This window comes from Pipistrellus hanaki (genome assembly GCF_964339955.1).
Source record: "Pipistrellus hanaki genome assembly, chromosome: 1".
Classification (NCBI taxonomy): Eukaryota; Metazoa; Chordata; class Mammalia; order Chiroptera; family Vespertilionidae; genus Pipistrellus; species Pipistrellus hanaki.
In genome coordinates this window covers 59,345,414-59,369,865 of record NC_140503.1, presented here as the reverse complement: position 1 = coordinate 59,369,865, position 24,452 = coordinate 59,345,414, and the positions used below count along the sequence as shown (strand labels likewise).

The 24,452-nt window shown below is 40.4% G+C and overlaps 1 protein-coding gene across 1 annotated transcript in view; it reads left to right on the top strand.

Annotated features, from left to right (window-relative positions):
* The window catches only part of CTDSPL2 (CTD small phosphatase like 2), an 80,540-nt gene that overhangs the window by 20,652 nt on the left and 35,436 nt on the right, over positions 1–24,452 (top strand). Inside the window, exons 3-5 of the mRNA XM_084903577.1 lie at positions 4,494–4,703; positions 17,616–17,751; positions 19,589–19,738. Coding sequence (XP_084759703.1) covers positions 4,518–4,703; positions 17,616–17,751; positions 19,589–19,738 — 472 coding nt within the window. The 5' untranslated portion in view covers positions 4,494–4,517. The remainder of the gene's footprint in view (positions 1–4,493; positions 4,704–17,615; positions 17,752–19,588; positions 19,739–24,452) is intronic.

The window sequence follows — 24,452 nt, the reverse complement described above, 5'->3', positions numbered from 1 at the left end:
GTATCACACTTTTATTATTACAGATTATATTTATATAAAGGCATGGAGACAATATACTTGTATGGTTTCAGTCCTTTTAAATTTATTGAGACTTTGTTTATGTCCTAACATGTCTCTCCTGGGGAATGTTTTATGTGTAAGTTTAGAATATCTATTTTGCTGTTGTGCAGTGAATTGTTTTATATATTTCTCTTAGGTCAAGTGAATTGTTCAGGTCTTTCATTTCCTTGTCTAGTTGTTCTATCCATTATTGAAATTGAGATATTAAAATCTTCAACTTTAACAAGTACGTATATATACATATCATAGTGTGTGTATATATATATCCTATCTAATAAAGAGGGAATATGCTAATTGACCCTCACACCATTGTAGAGATGGTGGTGCCCAAAGCCAAAAAGGAGGGAATATGCTAATTGACTGTCCCATCCTCAAATAAGGTGGTACTCACAGCCAATAAGGAGGGAATATGCTAATTGACTGTCACACCCTAAAAAAATGGATGCACCCACAGCCACAAGATGGTGGTGCCCAGTCCCCTCAGCCCTGCTGGGGTGGTGGCACGGCCACGCCTGCCTCCAGGGGAGTCTGGCCACTCTGTGTGCCTGCCTCTGGAGTCCCCCCGTCTCCTCATCCCCCCAGCTGCCCAGGGCCAGCCCGAGGTGCAGGCAAGCTTCAGATGGCGGCTGCCCAACCACCTAGGGCTTACCCGAGGTGCAGCAATCAGATGGCAGCTGCCCAGGGCTGCCCGAGGCTCAGGGCCGGCTGAGGCTTGTGCTGCCGGCAGTGGCAGCAGAGGTGTGTTGGGGCATCGCCTTCCCCAGGTCACCGGGTCCCACACCTGAGGGCTCCCAGACAGTTTAGAGAGGACAGGCCGTGCTGAGGGACCCATCCCCCACTCCAGTGCATGAATTTTCATGTACTAGGCCTCTAGTCTACACTAATAATCTACACTAATAAAAGAGAAACATGCAATTTAACCATCACTCTGTTATGCCAAGCCACTCCCACCAGCCAATCAGGAGTGAATATGCAAATTAACCCAAAAGATGGCAGCTGGCCATGGAGTTGGAGCAAGTAAGAGGCTTGGGTTGCCCCAGCAATGGAGGAAGCCAAGCTTCCCATCCACCCTGACCTACCCTGGCCTCCACTCAAGGCTACAAAGTTTCAATGATAGGAGATAAATAAATCCTAGATACTTGTTTCCAGCTGGCCCTGGCCTCTGCTCAAGGAGGCACTGGAAAAAAAAAAAAGAAAGAAAGAAAGAAAAAGAAAAATGGAAGGACTGGGCTGGAACCTTGGGTCCTTGGGCTGGGGGGTGATCAGGGCAGGATGGGATGGCAGGGGCCATTGGGGGTAAGCAGACCAGCAGGGAGCCCAGTTTGGGTTGAGAAGGCCATCAGTGGGGATCAGTTGGAGGTGATTAGGATAGGGGGTGGGGGGCTCAGTTTGGAGTGAGTAGGCCCGCATTGGGGCAGATGGGGGTGAGCAGGCCAGTGAAGAGGGAAGGTAGGGGTGAGCAGGCCAGCAGAGAGGCAGTAGGGGGTGATCAGGCTGCGAGGGTGGGGGGGGTGGCATTTGAGTGCGAACAGGCCGGCAGGCAGAATGGTTAGGGGCAATCAGGCAGGCAGGCAGGTGAGCGGCTGGAGCCAGCTGTCCCGGATTGTGACAGGAATGTCCAACTGCTGGTTTAGGTCCGATCCCTATAAACTGGCAGTAGGACAGATTGGAGAGGGTGCAGGCCGGGCTGAGGAACACCCTCTCCATGCATAAATTTCGTGCACTAGGCCGTGTGTGTGTGTATGTGTGTGTGTGTGTATATATATATATATATATATATATATATATATATATATATATATAGTGCTAGATCATTCTTCATGGAGAGAATGAAGGTTCTGGGAAAGCTTAGGAGAAAAAATCCTCTGAATTAAAAAATAACCACTGGATATTTGCTGGAAAGCAAACAAGAACATTTAAACAAGGAAGTTATGAAATGTGGAGGGTTTTTGTCCATTCTGATGGTGAGTTGTAAAAGGTGTATTTTTAAGACATAAAGGGCTAGAGCAGTCAAATCCTCATGGAATTTCAAAACGGACGGCTCACACACAGATGAAGAAAACAGTACTTTTCAATCTCACATGGAAGGCTCACTAAATTAGGCCATGTGGTGAGCCGCACAAGTCTTGGTAAGTTTCAAGACAATTTTTTTTTTTTTTTTTTTTACAGAGAGGAAGGGAGAGGGATAGAGAGTTAGAAACATTGATGAGAGAGATGTGCCCCCAACGAAGGTACATGTCCTTGACTGGAATCAATCCTGGGACCTTTCAGTCTGCAGGATGACATTCTATCCACCCAGCCACACCGGTTAGGGCAAGACTTAGATATTTTTAAAAAATATCTATAGAAATTTATTAAAAATAACTCCTTTTAAAAAATTCTTTTATGCATTTGTGGCATGGGAATTTTCCTTTTCTAAGAAGTGCTGAGCTGAACACCAAAGGAATTAAGACAAATTTATGCACTGTAAATAGAGTTAAGTAAATAATACATGCCTTGAATGATAACTCCCTTTAGAAGTTAACATTGACGCTTTAGGAGAAAAGGAAATATTTATTTCATTTGGGGATAGCAACTTAACTCAGCACCATTTGCCTCTGGCTGGGTGGCTTAGTTATTGGAATGATCTCTAATATGCCAAAAGGTTTGAGGGTTCAATTCTTGGTCAGGGCAGGTATAGGCACATACCTATACCTGCCTTATATCCCTGGTAGGGGCACACGTACTGAAGGCAGCTGATTGATGTTTCTCTTTCTCTCTCTCCTCTTTCTCTCTCTCTCTAAAAAATCAGTTAGGACATATCCTTGGATGAGGATTTAAAAAAAAAAAAAAAAGCCGTAATTGGTTTGGCTCAGTGGATAGAGCGTCGGCCTGCGGACTGAAGGGTCCCAGGTTTGATTCCGGTCAAGGGCATATACCTTGGTTGGAAGCAAATCCCCAGTAGGGGGGATGCAGGAGGTATCTGATAGATGTTTCTAACATTCTATCCCTTTCCCTTTCTCTCTGTAAAAAAAAAAAAAATCAATAAAATATATTTTTTTAAATTAAAAGGAAAAATTTGAGTACCATTTGGTGATGGAAAAAAATAATTATTTGGAAAGATTTTGGAACTTCTGGTGAATCCCCAGAATTTGGGGGATATGTTTTTTTTTTGTTATTCTTTAGGTATAGTATAGTACAGCATAGCATACTATAGTAGTATATAGTTTTTATATATACTTTAATGGATTCTAACTTTTATTCTGTGACCATTATGTTGTATTAGTAAAGATTCAACTTCTTAAGCTTCCTAGTTGGTCAGTGAAGACCCTAACCATTGCCAGGTATTATCTACAGCTGTAGAGTGCTTAGAATTTCTACAAATGCATTCACTGTTGTGAATAATTTTATTGTTCTCCACACTTTATATTGTTTTCCAATTCCTTTTTCATTTTGAGTCTCAAGGTGGAAACATGAGTGTATGTATTCTTTATACAGTTTAAAAGACACAATTGTGATTATTGCTTAGCTATGATTAAGGTAGGATTAGAATTCACAGCTCTTCATTCCTAGTTTAGTATTCTGTTTTACAGATTTTGATTCAGGGTATATTCTTAACTACTTCTAAGTCTTGGGATAGTTTTGCCACCTATTAATTTTCTGATTGATAAAATGAGAGAGGTCAAGTTGATTGCTGCTTAGTTCTTTCTCTTGGGAATTCAACTTTTAAAGTATCATTAAGTAAAGTAAAATCGAATCCTGCAAAATGATTCAACTTCTTGTTACACTTGTATGAATATTGATTATTAGAATGTGCTAATGAAATTCATTTATTGACTAAGGGTTTTTTACCCACTATAGCAGGGGTCTTCAAACTACGGCCCTCGGGCCACATGCGTCCCGCAGAGGAGTCTGATCCTGCCTGCCAGGTTTTTTGGGCAGTGAGCGCAGCCGAGATGTTACAGTAGGAATTAGTAGTTCATATAGTCCGGCCCTCCAGCTCTCTGAGGGACCGTGATCTGGCCCCCACTTTAAAAAGTTTGAAGACCCCTGCACTATAGTTTGTGTTCCAGAGGGCAAAATTTCCCCTATCTTGTTTATTATTTACTAGGTAATTTCCTAGCCCAGTGCCTTAAATGGCAGGTGCTCAGGAGAAACTTGATGATGAATAAATGAATGGTTAAATGAATGATAATGTTAGCATGGGTGGAGGCAACATAGTGCTGTAGAGAGCATGCACACTGTAGTGTTCAATCACAGGATATAATTTCAGAAGATGGGAAGGTTACTTGGGGTAATGTATACTATGAAGTTCAATCACATAAAATGTTAATTTCTTCAATCCCTTAGAAACCTGGAATTTTTTAAACCAATAGGTTTTTATTATATAAACTGGGAAACTATGGGTATGCTAGATTAAGTTTTTAATAACCCTTGTTATTTTTCTCTTACAGTTTTACATGTGGCACCCATAAAAGATGAGGCTGAGAACACGAAAAGCTTCTCAGCAATCCAATCCAATCCAAACACAGCGCACTGCCAGAGCAAAGAGGAAATATTCAGAAGTTGATGATAGCCTACCTGTAGGAGGAGAAAAACCACCGAAGAATGAATCCGGCTTGCTGTCTTCAATTAAAAAATTCATTAAAGGAAGCACACCCAAGGTAATGGTTTTACCTTCTACTTACATCATTAAAATTAAAGTTTAGTTTATTTTCAAGCATGTAAAGATGAGAAATCTAATATTGCTAGAGCCCACTTAAGAGTATTAACATTTGATGTTATTTTAAAAGTATTAACATACAAAACATTTAGTGGCTGTTTAAGAAAACATTATTTATTTTACTTACTGATCCGCTTAATCATCTGATTTTTTTTTTTTCCAGCATAGTATTATAGGAAGTAAAAAAATATGTATTTCTTTTACGTGAATTTTTTCTTTTAATCACATTGTTTTTCATTTCAAAGGAAATGTAAAAATTTCTCAAAATTATTAATAATTGTCTGCTTAGGGAGATGATTTGTCTGTATTCTAACATTTGCCAATGAAAATGTATTATTTCATTAAGGAGAAAACAAAGTGATTAAAGAAAGAATGGATGCTGACCAGTGTTTGGCAAACTCATTAGTCAACAGATCCAAATATCAACAGTACAACAATTTAAATTTCTTTTGAGAGCCAATTTATTTAAACTTAAACTATATAGGTAGGTACATTGTTATTAACTTAATTAGGGTATTCCTAAGCTGGCCTTTGCTAAAAACTAAAGGGGCCAAAGATCCGCCTGTGGCTCTCGAGCTGCAGACCACTTGAGTGATGTGAGGAAATCATTTACCCCTCTGAGCCTTAGGAAGACTGTAAAATGGACTAATATTAACTGTTTTGTCTGTCTCAGAGTTGTTTTCAGATCAGATAGCAAATAGGTGAAAGTAGTTTAAGAAATTTTAACATACTATATAAATGGTGTTGTTAATTTTCATTGTCTCTAGAATGTATCACTGTTTATTACTCTTGTGTTCTTTTCTTGGGGTTATTATATGATACATTTTTATTATAAGTTTATCACTTTGATAATTAGTAAAAGAAATCATTGTTGCTTCTTATTCATAGGGGTAGATTTTATTGTCATATCACTGAAAAGCTTAGTTACTGTAAACCATTGGCCAAGATTTAGTATTCTGTTTATAGAGTTTTTCTTTATGTTTTGATGGTTTAATTTTAATTTGTTTTTCTAATATTAGTAACATGTTTGTTAATTTTAAATAGAATTTTTTAAAAGTTTCTTTGAAGTAATTTCTATAAACTCAGAAATGCACTTGTGGAGGGTTCCTCAGCTTGGCCTGTGCCCTCTCGCAGTCTGGGAGCCCTGGGGGAATGTCCAACTGATGGCTTAGTCGGCCTAAGGCAGTCAGACATCCTTAGCATTGCCAGGGAGGCTGGAGAGGCCCCTACCACTGCTGCTGTGCTCACCAGCTGAGCGGCGCTCCCCCTGTGGGAGCACACTGCCCACCAGGCGGCAGCTCCTGCATTGAGTGTCTGCCCCCTGGTGTCAGCACCCATCATAGTGAAGGCTCATTCCACCATTCAGTCATTTGCATACTGGCCTTTTATTTTGTAGGATACGCTATAGATGAGGCCCCCTAGAACCATAAGAAATGCAAAAATTTCACTATTATTCTCGATTTGCCCCCACTTAAAATTAAATTGCCACCCCCACCCCACCCCCGTGGGGCATGTGCTGCACTTTGGGAACCAGTAGGCTTGACACTTTTCCTCTCTGAGCTTCATTTCTGAATACGTACACATAGACCATGGGAATTGTAATCTCTTCTCCATCTACCTCACTGGGTTGACATGAGGAGGTTCTGAGCTAATAAACCTAGAAATGTTTCAGCAAGTTAGTGATGTCTACATGGGAAGCATTGTTATTGTTAAGCTCATGGGTACCCTCGCAGGTAGCAGGTGCTGATTAGGGGAGGAGGGCATGATTGTTTCCTGGACTGTAGCTATGGAAGCTTTGCAGAGGGTTCCGCAGGCCTTGGAGGGCCGGCTCTGGCCAGCAGCCTGTAGCGGTGGTGGTCCTCCCTGGAGGCGCTGGTGGGGGGGGGAGGGAGAAGGGGGACAGGGCGTTAGGGAGGTGCTAGGGGGACGCGAGGCTGAAAGGGGAGTAATTGTCAAACCTTCCCGCGTGGTGCCATTCTTCAAATTGTACGTGGCTGTTTCACAGCTGTACCTGCTCAGGGTGGGGCTCCAATCGCTTGGAGCGGGGTGGGGGCTGGGCCAGGGCGGAGCCAGGCGGGCTAGGAGGACGGGTTTAGCTTGGCCCCCAGTGAGGTTCAGTCAGCTCCCTCTGTGGAGATGGCACTGCTGCTGTTGCGAGGGAAGGATCTGACCCTGGGGGGCCGCTCAGGCCTGCCTCCACCCGGGTCTGGAGTTGTAGGGAGGAGAGGCATGCCTAGCCCCAGCGGAGGGGGCCCAGCAGCCCCCAGGTCCGTTGGGGGTGCTGACGAGTGGTGGCCAGCACCCGGCGTGCTATTGTGGGCGCCCCTGGCAGGGGTGGCGGGGAAGAGATGGGGAGTTGGAGGTGTGGGCTGCAGCTACCCCCGAGGCTGTCTGGTCAGCCTCCCCGTCCCCCCGAGGGTGTGGGGGCTGCAGTAGGGTGGATTGGAAGAGCTCCCTGTGGCCGATTCCTCTTCCTTCTTTGCAGTCCAGGCTCCTTTGAGGCAGTCTCCTCAGACCCCCAGGAACTTGGCTCCAGCTACCCGCCTCCTGCTGCCTGTGCATCAATATGTAAATTGGTTGTTTTGAGAACACGGACAAATTAGCATATTACCTCTTTATATGTATAGATAACAAAGATCAAATTCTTAACAGAAAAATTATTTCCTGAATCTATAATATTTAGAGTTGTTCAGAGAATGAACTGACAAATAGTAACATTCTCATTAAGAGAAATGACGACAACCCATTAGGAATTTAAGTTCTTCATCTTAAGAAAAATATATCTACTCTTTACTTTTATACATACATATATATATATATATATATATATATATATATATATATATATATATAAAATTTGTTTTTTACAGAGAGAAAGAGAGAGAGAGAGAGAGTTAGAAACATCATTCAGCTGCCTCTTGCACATCCCCTACTGGGGATGTGCCCGCAACCAAAGTACATGCCCCTGACCGGAATCAAACCTGGGACCCTTCAGTCCACAGGCTGACGCTCTATCCACTGAGCCAAACCGGTTTTAGCCCTTTACTTTCTTTTATGTTCTTTTCCTCATGTGCAGGTGCAAACCCTCAGTCACTATTTAAGCTAAATATTTCTGGTTTTCCTTATGTGACAGTATGTGATATAGATAACCATCTTGGTTACTCTTTTGTGTTGGTCATAAAAGGTAACAACCAGAGTGAAGATAGGTTTTTCTTATGTCTTCTGACTTGTGTTCATTTTTACTTCCTTTGAACTGGGGATTTTATTAATGTGACATTATATTATATCATATATTGTATCATCTTTATTTTCTCTCTCCTTTAATGGTTAGAGTTTTGCCTATGTCAGCTAAAATAGTCAAGATTTTGGTGTTGAAGTTCTTTTTTCCGTTTTTAAAAACCAACATCTAGGATTTTTTTAAATTGATGCCTTAATACTATAGGGCCACGGGAAATCTGTTTGCAGACTAGTGTCTTCATTCATTAATAATTTGGGGCAGTTTTCCTACAGATTTATTTAATTGTACTGTCATTCTCCTTATATTTCTTTAATATATTCTATAAAATAATGAAAATTAGTATTTGAATGCCTTATTGAAATCAAGGTACACTGTGTGTGTGGGTGTGTGTGTGTGTTTTCCCTAGTCTACTAACCCAATGTTAGAAATAAATTAAAAGGTGAACTTGTTATATATTATTCATAATAAGCTTATAGAGGCTAACTGTTATTTCTCTATATATACATTGTCATTACACTATCTTCTTGATAATATATTCTAAAATTTTATTCATTATCTAATTTTACTGAGTATACAGAGCTTGCCAGAATTGGGCCTATCCGGGCAGTCGGACATCTCTTGCAGGGTCCCAGATTGGAGAGGGTGCAGGCTGGGCTGAGGGACAAACACCCTCATGCACGAATTTTGTGCACCGAGCTTTTAATATATATATATAATTTATGAAGTGATTCCATTGTTAGGTCTAGTACACATTGCCACCATACATAGAGTTTAATAGTTATACATTCTGAGACTGTAGTCATTACATAGTACTATCTTTTAGTCCTTATTTGTCTTTGTTATATAGGTTTTACAGGGTAGAACAAAAATAGGTTTATAGTTAAGTGTATGGAAAATAATAAAAAGTAAACTGTGTTTTGCATATTCACAACTGTAAACCTACTTTTGCCCCGCCCTGTACATATGTTCAGTATGTTAAATGCTTATCTTCAGTCCTCATGTCATTGTAGTCATTTTTATTTAAAGCTGACTTCTAGTAGATGCCACAGAAAGAATTATAGAACAATATTCTGATTTCTTGCATGTTGCTAACGATACCCTTTATGCTTGAAAATCCATTTTGTTGCATATAAAAATCTTTGATTTGCGCCCGAGCAGTGTAGCTCAATGGTTGAGCATAGACCCATAAACCAGAAGGTCACGGATGGATTCCTGGTCAGGACGTGTGCAGGCAAAATCCCCACCCAGTAGGGGATGTCCAGGAGGCGGCAGTTAATGATTCTCATCATTGATGTTTCTCTCTCTCTCTCCTTCTCCCTTCCTGTCTTTAAAATCAATTTAAAAAATCTTGGGCTCTCATTTTTTCCTCTTGATTATATTAAATGTTGTTCGATTTTTTTTTTCTGGCATAAAAGCATATTGCTGTCAAAGTTTGATAATCCTTTTATAAATTGATTTTGCCTTGTTCTCCATTAGATGTGGATTTTTTCTTTAAATTCTATTAAGTTTAATATATATATATTGGTATTTGTTTTTCTGGTTGATAGTTTTGGTTAAAAAAACGCTTTTTCAATACATAGTTTCAGATCTTTTATTTGAGGAAAATGTTATGTGTTCTTTTGCCGTGCTTTTGCTTAGGTTTCCTTCTTCAAGGACTATTTTTTTAAAAATTTTTAATGAACCTTTATTGTTCATATTATTACAAAAGTTTCTCATTTTTTCCCCCCCTCCACCAGGTTCCTACCCCACCCTCTGCCCTTTCCCCACCCCCATTGTCCTCATCCATAGGTGCACAGTTTATGTTCAGTCTCTTCCTGCACCCTTCAAGGACTATTTTTGTCTATTGGATCTTCTTTGTCTGACTTGCAATATTTGTCATATTTTGATGTCTTAAATTTTTTTCTCTTAAAGACATAATCTATTCTGTTTACTCACTTTTATGTCCATTCTAGTTCAGTCTTTATTTTTTTTTAATTTAATTACTTTTTTTTAGTTGTCACTTTATTTCTAAGTTTTTCTAACTCATGTATATCTTCTATCATTTTCTTAATATCTTGTCTTATTCTGAAATAGGTTATGATTTTTATCTATTCTCTATGCATGTTTTTCTGACACATTTCCTTTATCTGTAGAGATGTTATTTATTTCTTGTATGTTTTATTATGATAATTTTGTTTAGTATTTGTGGTTCAAAATCCTCTAAAATTGTTTTTGTGTAGTGTTTAAAAACATAGTTATTGTGCCTGGCCAGTGTTGTTCAGTGGTTGTGCATTGACCTATCAACCATGAGGTAACGCTTCAATTCCAAATCGGGGGCATGCAAGAGGCAGCCAATCAGTGATATTCTCATCATTGATGTTTCTCTCTCTTTCTTTCCCTTAAATCAATAAACAATATATTTTTAAAAAAATACAGTGAGCCAAAACCGGTTTGGCTCAGTGGATAGAGCGTCGGCCTGTGGACTGAAAAGTTCCAGGTTCAATTCCAGTCAAGGACATGTACCCTGGTTGCGGGCACATCCCCAGTGGGAGGTTTGCAGGAGGCAGCTGGTCGATGTTTCTCTCTCTTTGATGTTTCTATCCCTCTCTCTTCCTCTCTGTAAAAAAAAAATCAATAAAATATATATTTTTTAAAATACAGTGATTACTCTTTGAGTTTTCCTGTCACTGTATTCCTACCCCTGTGTATGTGGAATTTCTTTCCATCTTATCTCTTGTGCCTTTCTCACTCAATTTTTATTACATTCCCAGCAGTTTTTCTACCTTGTGGAGCCCTATTCTAGAGGGAGCCATAGTTGGTCAATTTCAAGAGTTCATAAAATCTAAACTGCTCCTATTTCACTCTTACATTGGCCCTCTCCTATTTTTATCTCTTGTCATCAAATTAGCCTGCCATGCTTTGCATTGAATTCCTGCCTCTTAGCTATTTTGGGCTTCTCCTGTTCTCAGATGTGTCATACACCTTGTTGCATATTTTAGCTTTCTTCTTCACTGGTGTATATGGACACTTGGTTTTGTGGCTATTGGTTTGTCCTCATCCACATGGAGTTTGGGAAAATACCCTGTCTCCTGGTTATAAGTTTTCCTTTGGGTTTTGTTTGGCTCTCTAGTTTTCTGTATTTCCTTTGGATTCGGTGTTTGAAGAACACAACCCTTACAAAATTTTTCCCTTCAAAGATTATCTTAGAGACAACTTTGAAAAATTCAAATTCCAGGGACGACACGGTAGGGTTATCACATTTATTAAAACAACTTTTACAGTAATGTGGAATTGTTGTTTTTCATATTTCCTCTTCTAAAAAATCATACCATGTCCAAAATGTCCCAAACTATTTAGTTGAATATTTAAGAAAGACTAGGATTGGGTGACTAATTGACTTTCAGATTTGGACAATGGATTGTCTTTCAGAATAGCACCATCATCAGATATTTGAATATATTATTCTGAAGAATAGGATTTTGTTATCAACAAACTTTGTGCATGAGGTGTGGGGGGGAGGGCGCCTCAACCCAGCCTTTACCCTCTTCAATCTAGGACCCCTCAGAGGACATCCGATTGCTGGCAGTTAGACAACTCTCTCACAATCCAGGACCACTGGCTCATAATTGCTCACCTGCCTGCTTACCTGATCTCCCCTGAGTACCCTCCTGGCCTGATCACCCCCAGCTGCCCTCCCTGCTGGCCTAGTCACCCCCAACTGCCCATCACCTGCGGGCCTGGTTGCCCCTAATGCACATGTGTCAAACACAAGGCCCGCGGGCCAAATCCAGCCCGCCAGGCCTTGAAATGTGGCCTGCACCGCGCTGTCATCACTGCACTCCGCTGTCAGTTTATGACATTGTCAGTTTATGACTGTTCAGTAAACCATTCGGCCCGCGATTTAGGCTGGATTTTAGATTTTGGCCCCTTCTCTGATTGAGTTCGACACCCCTACCCTAATGCAATCTCCCCCCATCCCACTGCCAGCCTGGTCATCCCTTACTGCCCCCCTGCCAGCCTGATTGCCCCCAACTGCCCCCCTCCATTGGCCTGGTCGCCCCTAACTGCCCTCCGCTGGCCTGGTTGCCCCCAACAGTCCTCCCTGTGGGCTTGGTTGCTCCATGCAGCCTGTTGTTCGGTTGTCTGGTTGCCCCTCACTAACCCCCCTGCCAGCCTAGTTGCCCCACGCAGCCTGTTCGGTTGTCCGTTTGGTTGCGATGGTCGATTAGGTTTTTATAGATGGATGGATGGATGGATGGATGGATGGATAGATAGAAGTTGCAGAACCTTGATCCTAATAGCTTCTGATTCTTTTTCCTCTTGAGAGATGTATGGTATTTGAATGTATTCTCAAATGACCATAGTATAGTCTGTTCTGCTATACTATGTGGTACCTCCACAATATCAGTAATGTATACAGTGTTGGTCAATAGGAGAATAGTGTTGTTATAACACTGGAGGCCTAGCTCACGATTTAATCATGCACGTGTAGGGTCCCCTAGGCCTAGCCTGCCCTCCACCACCACCTCCTCCCTCACCTTCCCAACCACCCCGGAGGCTCAGTCTTTTGAGCTGTGTTCTGAAGCCCGAACCTCACAACTGGGTGAAGGCAGGGAGAGCCACCTGACACTCAGCAGGAAACTGAAGTCTGAAGCTGAGTGTGACCTGCCCATGGTCTCCCAGAATAAGTTTTCTGAGTTCAGCCTTCACTCCATGACCCCAAGTCTGAGAAAGGTAGGGACTCAGAAGCCTCTTTATATTTTTTTCAGACCCCCTTTAAAATCTGGAATCACTTGAGTTTCCCTCTCCTCCAAACCTGGAGGATGTAGCACGGGCATGTCCTTACCAATGCTACCAGCTCCGTTTCCTCCCACGGAGCCTGTCCTATTCCCTCTGCGCCAAGTGCTCAGGTCCCGCTGCTACCTGACATCAAGGGCCTAGTCTGCCTCCTCGTTGGCTGGTGTGAGAGCATCACGGAGTGACAGTGTGAGGACCATTAAGGCTTTTATTTATAGGACTAGAGGCCCATTTCATGAAATGCGTACACTGGGGGAGAGGGGTCCCTCAGCCCAGCCTGCACCCTCTCCAATCCGGAACCCCTTGGGGAATAGCCAATTGCCTTTCGCAATCTGGGACTGCTGGTTCTTAACTGCTTGCCTGCCTGCCTGATTGCCCCTAACCACATCTGCCTGATCACCCCTATCTGCTCCCCTTCTGGACTGATACCTCTTATTGCTCCCCTGATGGCTTGATCGCCCGTAACCACCTCTGCCTCGACCCACAACTGGGACCCAGGATTCCCTTCTCCAGCCAGTCATAGGCACCAAAGACCTGGGCTTTCCTCCCTCTGGCCAGCCACAGGCAGCCAGGACCTGGGCCAGCTTTGCTGGGCTGGCTGCAGCCACAGGGGACCATGGGCGGGCGGCTTGTCCTCCCAGGCCACAGGAACAGCCAGCCACTGGTGCCTTGGATCGCAGGGACTGTGAGCATGCAGATCGTCCCTCTCCCGGGATGCAGGCGTAGGCACAGTTGCTGGCTTCCAGAACTGCGGGGACTGTGGGGAGTGCAAATTATCCCTTTCCCGGGATGCATGCACAGGTGCAGCTGCTGGTGCCTGGGACTGCAGGGTGGACGGCTTGTCCTTCTCCTGGGCCGCAGCCTGGCAGGGTCCCCATTCCTCTCTCATGAGCTCATTTTTGTGCTTGGCTGGTCCCCATTCCTCTCTCACAAGCTCATTTGTGCCTGGCTTGTCCCCATTCCTCTCTTCCCAGTATTGAGTGTCTGAGATGTTACAGCATGAGGGTGTGATGACCATTTGCATATTAACTCTTTATTATATAGGATAGGATGGGTGATGTGTTGTTATATATGTTGTTTTTCCTAAACTGGACAGGGTGATACTGAATAATGGGAGTGGTACTTTATACTTTATCAGGAAAATAAAAAAAATTGAAGTTAAACTCTCAGATACGAATTTTGGTGCCCTCCTGGTTTAGCCTGATCTAGCAGCGATTCTTATGTGGCAGTTTACATTTCCATTTGGGTCCATCTTAGCAGCCCTACTGGCTAAAAGCTTCACTTATTATCTCCGATAAGTCTTTGTTTCTACTTTTCTGTTTTTAATACCTTTTATTAAGCCTTAAGGTAGCAGCATTTCAGCTTCTCTTAGCTGCCTGTCTGGGGTGTCCAAATTATCTTTGGAGGTCCCAGTCATTGTTTTTGTTAATGCTATGGTTACGGAGTTTCAGGGGCATTGACTAATTTGCCCCAGTATACCCCTCTCTGCCCTCCTGGACCTGTTCCTCCCACATAAGCTTTAATATTTCTAGTGTTACAGAATGCGTGCTTTTCAGAAATGCTTGAATTTATGTTAATATCAGCTATACTAAGAGACTTCCTTAAGAGGATGCTGGAATTTAGTTGTGGCTTTGTGGCATTATATATTTGTGTTCTTGAAGGACTTATATAAAGAGACCCCTGTATTTTCTAATAATGGAGATCCTATGATGTGAGGCATCCTACTCATTTTAAGATGCAGAAGAATGATAAACAGAAAGAATATGAGGAATTTTGTTGTGAATCAAGGAGACATTATTTTGTGCTATACAGTATCCCCCCCTTATTCACAGGGGATACTTTTCCAAAACCCTCAGTGGATGCCTGAAACTGCTAAAAGAACCAAACCATATATATACTATAATTTTCACTATATATACATAACCTATGTAAAATTTAATTTTTAAATAATGCACAGTACAGAATTAAAAATAATAATTAACAATAAAATAGAGCAACTAAAACTGTATATATAAAAGGCTAATATGCAGAGTGTCCCTTTGGGAGTTCAAATAGGAGAACTGGATTTCGATCCCTAGCTATGATGTACACTCACCACCAGGTGGCGGTGCGGAACATGGCAAGCAACCAGCGGCAGTGGTGGGGTGCTGAGGGAGTGAGGGAAGGAGGAGGCAGGGAGGTGGGCAACCTGATTGGCCCTGATTGCTGGCCAGGCCTAGGGATCCTACCCATGAACGAATTTTGTGCACCAGGATAATTTTATTATCCTATGTAATAAAAAGGGAATATGCTAATGACCTTTGTGCCATTGCAAAGATGGTGGCACCCCCAGCCAATAAGGAGGGAATGTGCTATTTGACTACCTCACCCTCAAAGATGGTGTTGCCCAGTCCTCTCAGCCCCAACCTTGCCACACACCTGCTCCTGAGTCCCCCAGTCCCTCAGGCACCCAACCACCCAGGCCTGGCATGAGGCCCAGGTAATGTTGGATGGCGGCTATCCAGCTGCTCAGGGCTGCCTGAGGCTCAGGTAACCAAGACCAGCTGAGGCTTATGCTGCCAGCAGTGGCAGCAGCAGAGGTGTGATAGGGGCATCACCTTTCCCTGATCACCGGGTTGTTTCCCGCCCCTGAGAACTCCTGGACTGTGAGAGGGTACAGGCCAAATCTGAAAGATTACTCTCCCCCCCCCCCCCCCGCCCCAATGCATGAATTTTCATGCACTGGGCCTCTAGTACTATAATAAAAGTTATATGAATTTGGTCTCTGTCTCAAACTGTTTTATTTTACTGTGCTTATCCTTGTGATGTGAGATGAAACAGTGCCTATGTGATAAGATGAAGTGAGGTGAATGACATTGACATTGTGACCTAGTGTTAGACTACTATAAAGGTTACTTGAACAAAAGCACTGATACAGTCTATGTGATAACTGAGACAGCTATTAAGTGATTAACAGATGGGTGGATAGCATATACAGTGCAGATATGCTAAACAAAGGGATAATTTATGTCCCAGGTAGGATAGAGCCGGGTGGCATGAGATTTCATCACACTACTCAGAGTGCATTTTAAAACTTAAGAATTATTTATTTCTGGATTTTATTTCTGGGATTGAACTTGTAACCAAGGTATGTATGTGCCTTTGACTAGGAATTGAATCCCTGACCCACCCTTTGGTCTGAAGGCCGATGCTCTAACTACTGAGCCAACCAGGCTAGAATGTTTTATAGAATGGTATTTGCAGTATTACCTTTTTTATATTTTGATCCAAATATGGAATTGTAATTTTGTCCACTTAAAATAAACACCAGGGTTTGTTTCAGAAATAATAGAACAATTTTCAACTTTCAGAAAATGCATAGTAGTATATTATTTGCTGTGGTATAAAAGCATCCAATAACAAAAAAGTAGAGAAGTTATTACTATTAAGAATGTTGATTATATGTATACATTATATGTAATATAGACTTAAAAGTCTAGTCCTTATCAAAAGATTTCAGGTAGTCTCATTAAAACAGCAAGGAATTACAGGCCAGTATTATAGTAATGTAAGAAAATCACTCATGTGGCAGATGACATTAGAAAAAAACAAATGAGAAAATAAATCAGGCTATTGCTTGGAATATCCTTTAGTCAATAATACTGTAAGAAGAGTATAGACTGGTCCTATATGGATTTGCCCCTTATAGGGAAATGAATAGACAACTTTGTTATGGAGTAGACTCCTTAATGTTAATTTTGGGCATTTAAAGAATTGAGATTATCCTTGGGGGATATGGCAGTGGCAGGCTCTATTTTTTTTGTTGTTGTCATTTTTGGTGTCAGCAAATTCCATGAAATGACCTCTGTTCTTTTAGGCAGTTCTAGGTATATGGGAAAATGGCTAAAAATTCAGAGCACATTGTACAATTAAGTATTTCAATAGCATGGAAATTTAGTGGACCCTGGGAAAAGGATCTGAATTATGAAATGCTGTAATTATATTTGCGTATTATAATTACATTCATAAATACTCTTATGACACTCAAATTTTTCTTGTGTTTTCTAACAACATTAGACATTCTGTTTTGTTTCTCCTGGATTTGAAAAATGGGAAAATCTACAATATCATACCATGTATTTTCCTTGTTGGGGGGGTATAATTGACATAACGATGTTAGTTTTAGGTCTATACTACATAATGATTTGATATATGTATGTATTGTGAAATGATCACCACAGTAACTAGTTAACATCCGTTACCATACATAGTTCCAGGGTGTTTTTTTTTTTCTTATAAAAACTTTAAAGATTTATTCTTTAGCAATTTTCAGATATGCAATACAGTATTATTAACTATATCCACCATGCTGTACATTACATCCCCATGGCTTATTTATTTTATTACTGGAATTTTGTACCTCTTGTTTTCCTTCACTCATCCCTTGCCTGCCCCCCCTTCACTCCATTCTCACCTTGGTAACCATCAATCTGTTCTCTGTATTTATGAACTAGGTTTTGTTTGTTTTTAAATTTTACATTCCACATATAAGTGAGGGCATACAGTATTTGTCTTCCTCTGTCTGACTTATTTTATTTCACTTATATAATACCCTCAAAGTCCACCCATGTTTTTGCAAATGGTAAGATTTTATTATTTTTTATGGCTGAATAATATAGCATTGCATATTTATAACAGTTTCTTTATTCATCAATGAACCACTTAGATTGTTTCCGTTTGTGGGCTATTATAAATAATGCTGCAGTGAACATAATTGGGGTGCATATTTTATCATTTTAAAAGTGTAACCTATAAGGCAGAGTGACTATTCAATGAATGTTTTTCCTTTTATATCTTAAGGAAGAGAGAGAAAATCCTTCGAAACGGAGTAGAATTGAACGTGATATAGATAATAATCTGATCACATCAACACCAAGAGCAGGAGGAAAACTTAAACAGATATCTCGAGTAAGACGGAAAAGTCAAGTAAATGGAGGTTTGTTAATATTTAGATAATTGCTTTATTAGGTACAGAGAGAGATCTGACCCAACACGTTCCTTTTTTTATTATAAAAAAAAATCTACTTTAAACAATTTCTGCCTAGTTTTATAATCTCCTTTGTATTATATATTAAGTAACTTGAAGCGAAATGAAATACTATAAATCTACTTTGCTGAATTAAAATGACAAAGGGAGAGCAATTAGCTTTATACTGTTTAGCATGAAAATATATATGGAGCATCACTTTTTACTTCTAATAAATTCATTTAAAGGAATAATAGTGTGACTTAATTTGTAAACATACAAATTTGAATATGTTCTTAATATGTACAAAGAATTTGTTTCTTGGTCAGTGAAGTTCAGAGGGGGTTGGATCACTTAGGCCAGTTGTTTTCAACTCCAGATGGTTTTGTTCCCCTGGAGAACATTTGTCAATATCTGGAGATCTTTTTGGTTGTCAGAGCCTGTTGAGAGGGACACTGCTAAATATCCTACAGATCATCTTCCCACAACAAAGAATTATCCAGCTGAAAGATCAGTAGTGCTGCTGTTGATAAACTCTGTTCAAGCAACTCCCAAGTCAAACAGGAGAAAAACAAGAAGGATAACAGATTTTTCTAAAGAATAGCACTTGAGAGCATGGAGCCTTTTAACCAATACTATTTTAAACACATAATAATTTCTTAGCTTTTTCCTCTCAATGCAATGATGTATCTATTGTTAGAATTGACCACTAGGGAGAAAAGGAATAAAGTAATGTTCAAAGAGCTATAATGAAGAAGGAAACAAATTATAGTAAGGTTGTAGAAGGTTACGGACGATTAATCAAAACATTTGTTTGAATTTAGTTTTTAAATATTTTTCAAAAACCCATGGAAAATTCTTTATTCACAAGAAACTTAAAGAAAATGAGTTACTCTTCCTAGCTACTTTGAAATGGTGCCTCAGTATCCATAAGTAATTTTGACATAATTTTCTGCTTCAGTAGAGCTATTTTGCTGTTATTCATTAGAAATAAATTGGAGTTTAGGTTTTGTGAAGTAGGCAGCATCCCAAAGTATAAATAACCAAAGACAAAAGTTTGCATTTGTGTTTTTGATATTGTAACTTGCTTTACTTACAAAGATTTTATTTTATTCTCTGTAACTCTGTGTTGATATGAAGCTTTTCAGTCTATATAATTCTAGGTGTAAATCTACAATTGACCCTTGAACAACATGGAGGGGGAAGGGGTGTTTGGGGCGCTAATCCCCGGCAGTCTAAAATCTACATATAACTTGTGAATTCCCCAAAACTTCAGTTGTCTCTCAGGATCTATGGGACACTGGTGGATACCAAAAATTGCAGGTGGTCAGGACCCTTATATAAAATGGCATACAATAATGCATACAATCAGCCCTCTGTGTCTATGGATTCCAAACTATATAATAGTATAATAAATACTGTTGAGTCTGTGGATTCAAAACCTGGGGATGTGAAGGACCAACTGTATTTGTTGAAGAAAATCCAATTTAGCACCTCCAAGTCAAACAGGAGCAAATCAACATACTTTAAACCCATCTTGTTCAAGGGTCAACTGTACTTTGAAAAACTGAATTTTAGCGTCTATAAAGCATTAGGCTTAATGCTTTATAAATTTGTATAAAGATGATTTGACTTACAAGTGATTTACCTCAAGATTTCTTGAATAATAAACTTTCCTAACAATGTCTAGTATTCTTCATGAAATTTTTTTTGAGAAAAATTATTTTTACAATGAATATCTTAGAGCACATTTCTAAAAGCCACTTTTTCTAGATTCCAACTTTTTTTGTTGTTGTTTTTTCCTTAGAAGCTGGTAGTTATGAAATGACAAATCAACATGTAAAACAAAATGGAAAATTAGAAGATAACCCTTCCTCTGGCAGTCCTCCAAGAACTACATTGTTGGGGACCATATTTTCTCCTGTCTTCAATTTTTTTTCACCAGCAAATAAAAATGGTAAGTATAAACCATTGATTATAATTTGTGTTTAAATATTTAATTTAAAAAATTCTTTTTTATTTTAGTGGCATATATGTCACTATCTTATGTTTGTTTTAAGTGACTGAAATAAATATAGGCTATGTTTAATTCTATTGAAGTGAATGGACTCTGCTTTCACTATCTGAAGAGCTAGATGATAAACTTTGGTCTGGAGGGAAACCTTTATTATTTCTATTTTGGATGACTTCTGTAATCCTTAGAGTGTGTACAAGAAAGAATCTAGAAGCATTTTCAGTATTCTGGATCAATAAAGTAGTATTTTTTTTTTCAATATTTAAAGTGAGTTGAAACAAGATCATTTTCTTGTAACAATTTAGTTTTTATTATCTTTTGGTTGACTTTTCCCCATAGGTATCTTCAATTTAGACAAAATAAAACTAACCTGATTCAAATGAAGTATTTCATTATGTAATACTTTTGCAAAAGTATCAAAATAGGCTTCTTTATCAATGTATTTTTTAAAGCAGCTTTGTTAGTGTCTTATTTTCTGATGATCAATACTTAATTTATACATGATAATTTAATCTTTAGACTACTGGAGAGTAAAAGATCATGTCTTTATTTTTGCATCTACCATGTGGTTTGATATAGTATTGGACGCATGGAAAATAGTCACTAAATGCTTATTGGCTGGTTAATAAAATTCTAATACTACTGGAGAAAAACCAAGATAGCGGCCTAGGTAAGCACCTAAGCTGCTGCCTCGCACAACAATTTCAAAACAACAACTAAAAGACAGAATGGACATCATCCAAAACCACAGGAAAGCTGGCTGAGTGGAAAAATCTACAACTAGAAAGAAGAAGAGCGGCTCATGGATCAGGGGTGCTGCAAAGTGCTGAGGTAGGGAGACATTCGTGCGCACAGAGAGGAAGGGCGGCCGAGTGCCTGGCTGGCGGGAGGGGAAAGGAAGCCCCCGGCTTCACTGAACCCCAGTTCCGACTGCACTAAACCCCAACCCCATCCGAAACCCCGTGGACCCAGGCTCATATGGGTGGGAGTTTGGACTATAGAGAAAGGCACCCAGAGACTCAGAGACTGGGAGACTTAGGGGAAGCCGGGAGCTGCAGCGAGCAGGGTCTACAGTCGCATACAAGTGAATGCGCGCAGAGAGGTCTGACCGCAGAGGTTGCCGCGGCCTCTCCATAGTGGAAGGAGTCAGAAGCTCCAGACTATAGAGACCCAACCCAATTCCGGGCAAGCCCCTAGGGCACCCACGCTTTTGCAGGGGGAATCTGGATAGTCAGGCAGAAACTCAGGGGAGCCGCGAAAGGTAGAGGTCTGAGGCACGCGCACAAGGACAGGGCTGACTGGAAGCCAAGACTGTTGGCTCAGCACTGAGATTCCACCCCATCTAATCTGAGCGCAGAGGCTTTTTCAATTTTGCAAGTCTGATCCTATAAGACTATCTCCAATACAGAAGGTATCCCAAGTAGACACAGCTGATACATCCAGTTGGCCTGGAGGTCAATTCCTCCCAGTGATATCAACAACAATCAAGACTTAACTACAACAAGGCTGTACACACAGTCCACAAAGGGGAGCACCAAGAGTGTCTACCTCAGGTAACTGGGGAGGCTGACCCACCGGGTCATATACGACACCAAACACACAAAAGCCATCCTATCAACTCAAGGAAGCAGTGAAAATGCCGAGACAAGGAAACAGATCTCAAACGAAAGAAATGGAGAACAAAAGACTGGATATAGAGTTCAAAACCATGGTTATAAAGATTTTCAAGAATTTCCTAGAAAAGGCCGATAAATTTAATGAGACCCTCGAGTATATGAAATAGGACCAACTAGAAATTAAACATACACTGACTGAAATAAGAATTATTATAAAGATCCAACGGCAGACTAGAGGAACACAAGAATCAAGTCAAAGATTTGGAATACAAAGAACCGAAGGACACTCCTCAGAAGCAAGAAGAGAATCCAGAAAGTTGAAGATAGTGTAAGAAGCCTCTGGGACAACTTCACGCGTACCAACATCACAATTATGGGTGTGTCAGAAGAAAAGAGAGAGCAAGATACTGAAAACCTATTTGAAGAAATAATGTCAGAAAACTTCCCCCAACTGGTGAAAAAAATAGACTTACAAGTCCAGGAAACGCACAGAACCCCAAACAAAATGAATCCAAAGAGGACTACACCAAGACATATCATAATTAAAATGCCAAGGGTAAAAGACAAAGAATCTTACAAGCAGCAAGAGAAATACAGTTAGTTACCTATAAGGGAGCACCCATATTTCTATCAGCTGATTTCTCAACAGAAACTATGTAGGCTAGACGGGAGTGATAAGGAATATTCAAAGTGATGTAGTGAGAACCTACAACCAAGATTACTCTACCCAGCAAAGTTATTCATAATTGAAGGTCAGATAAAGAGCTTCACAGATAAGAAAAAGCTAAAGGAGTTCACCACTACCAAACCAGTATTATATGAAATGCTGAAAGGTGTTCTTTAAGAAGAGAAAGGAGAAGAAAAAGGTAAAGATAAAAATTATGAACAACAGCCGAGACCGGTTTGGCTCAATGGATAGAGCGTCGGCTTGGGGACTGAAAGGTCCCGAGTTTGATTCCGGTCAAGGGCATGTACCTTGGTTGCGGGCATATCCCCAGTAGGGGGTGTGCAAGAGGCAGCTGGTTGATGACTCTCTCATCGATGTTTCTAGCTCTCTATCTCTCTCCTTTCCTCTCTGTACAAAATCAATAAAATATATTTTTAAAAAAATTATGAACAACAAATACATATCTATCAACAAGTGAATCTAAAAATCAAGTGAATAAAAAAATCTGATGAACAGAATAAACTGGTGAATATAATAGAATCAGGGGTAAAGAAAGGGAGTGGATTGATAATTATCAGGGGAGAGGAGTGTGGGGGGTGCAGGAAGAGACTGGATTAAAATCGTATACCTGTGGATGACAATGGCGGGGGGAGGTAAGGGCAGAGGATAGGCGGGAACCGGGTAGAAGGGAGCTATGGGGGGAAAAAGGAGAAACAATTGTAATAATCTGAGCAATAAAGATTTATTAAATTTGAAAAAAAAATTCTAATACTACCTAATAAAAGAGTAATATACAAATTAACCATCACTCCTCTCCACAAGCCATGCCCCCCAGCCACGCCCACCAGCCAGTCAGAGCGAGTATGCAAATAAACCCAACCAAGGTGGTTACAGCCACAGAGAGTAGTAGGGAGGTGTTTTCACTGGCAATGGAGGAAGCCAGGCTTTCCACCTGCCCTTGCGGGTGTAAGCCTCCACTCAAGACTACAAAGTTTCAATTATAGAAGGTAAATTCAAACAGAAGTCGCATTATAGAGCTAACATGTAAGATATTTGAACTTTATCCTTACTGGGGGATGATTAGAAGGTATTAAACTGATGAGTTTTAAGAACTGATTTGTGTTTTCTAAAGATCTCTTTGGTAGGGTGTACATTATAGTCTAAAAAGGTTGGATGCAGGGAGAACAGTTCGACTTCGTGCAACCTAATTGTGCTTTAGAGGAAAAAATCAGAGTTATAGAGTGGACAGATTTTGGGTATGGTTTATTGATGAAAGTGAAGAGAGATTAAAATGACACAAGGTTAGGTTTTCAAGAGAGAAAAATAAGTTCCTAGGAGAGAAGTAATTGAATTTAATTTGGACCATACTGAGTTTGAGATGCCATAAAACAACCAAATAAAATGTCTTGTAGCAATATGTCACTCCAGAGTGGAGCTTCAAAATCTGTTTAAGCAATAGGCATTGGTATTATCAGCTTCTTAAATGTATTAGTTAAAACAAAGTAAATAGTCTATTTGGTTCAGCAAACTGAGACCAGAATCTTGGGAGGAAACATTTAAGGACTGGACAAAGTAAAAGAAGCAAACAAAGGAAGCATGGAGGAAGTCAGGAAAGGCATTGTGTCATAGAAGCCAAAGGGAGAGAGAATATCAAAATATCAAAACACAGGCCAAACAATTGTGAATATAGAAGAAAAGGAAATGAGCATTGAAAATACACCACTCAATCTGGCAATGAATTAAAAGGTCATTGGGGCCTGGCTGGTGTTGCTAAGTGGTAGAGCGTTGGTCCCACACTGAAGGGTTGCAAGTTTGATTCCCAGTCAAGGGCATGTATCAGGGTTGAAGGTTTGTCCCTCTTGGAAAGCAACCAATCAATGTGTCTCTCACATAGATGTTTCTCTCTTCCCTTCCTTCTACTCTCGCTAGAAATCAATGGAAAAGTTTTCTTCAGTGAGGATTGACTTAAAAAAAAAAAAAAAAAAAAAGATTATTGGATGCCAGAACATTTTCAGAGGAGTGGTTGGAGTTGGAAGCCTAACATACAGGGTTAAGAGTAAAATGGGGAGTAAGAAAGGAAGCTGTGCCCAGCTGCATGGCTTAGTGGTTGAGCATCGACCTATGAACAGCGAGGTCATGGTTCGATTCCTGGTCAAGCCACATGGGTTTTGGACTTGATCCCCAGTATGGGGCATGTGGGAGGCAGTTGATCAATGATTCTCATCGATGTTTCTATCTTTGTCCCTCTCCCTACCTCTCTGAAATCAATAAAAATACTTAAAAAAGAAAAAAAAAAGAAAAGAAACAGCAAGTATAGATTACTGTTATGAGGAACATGAATATGAAAGAAACTAGAGAAGTCACAAAGTTTCAA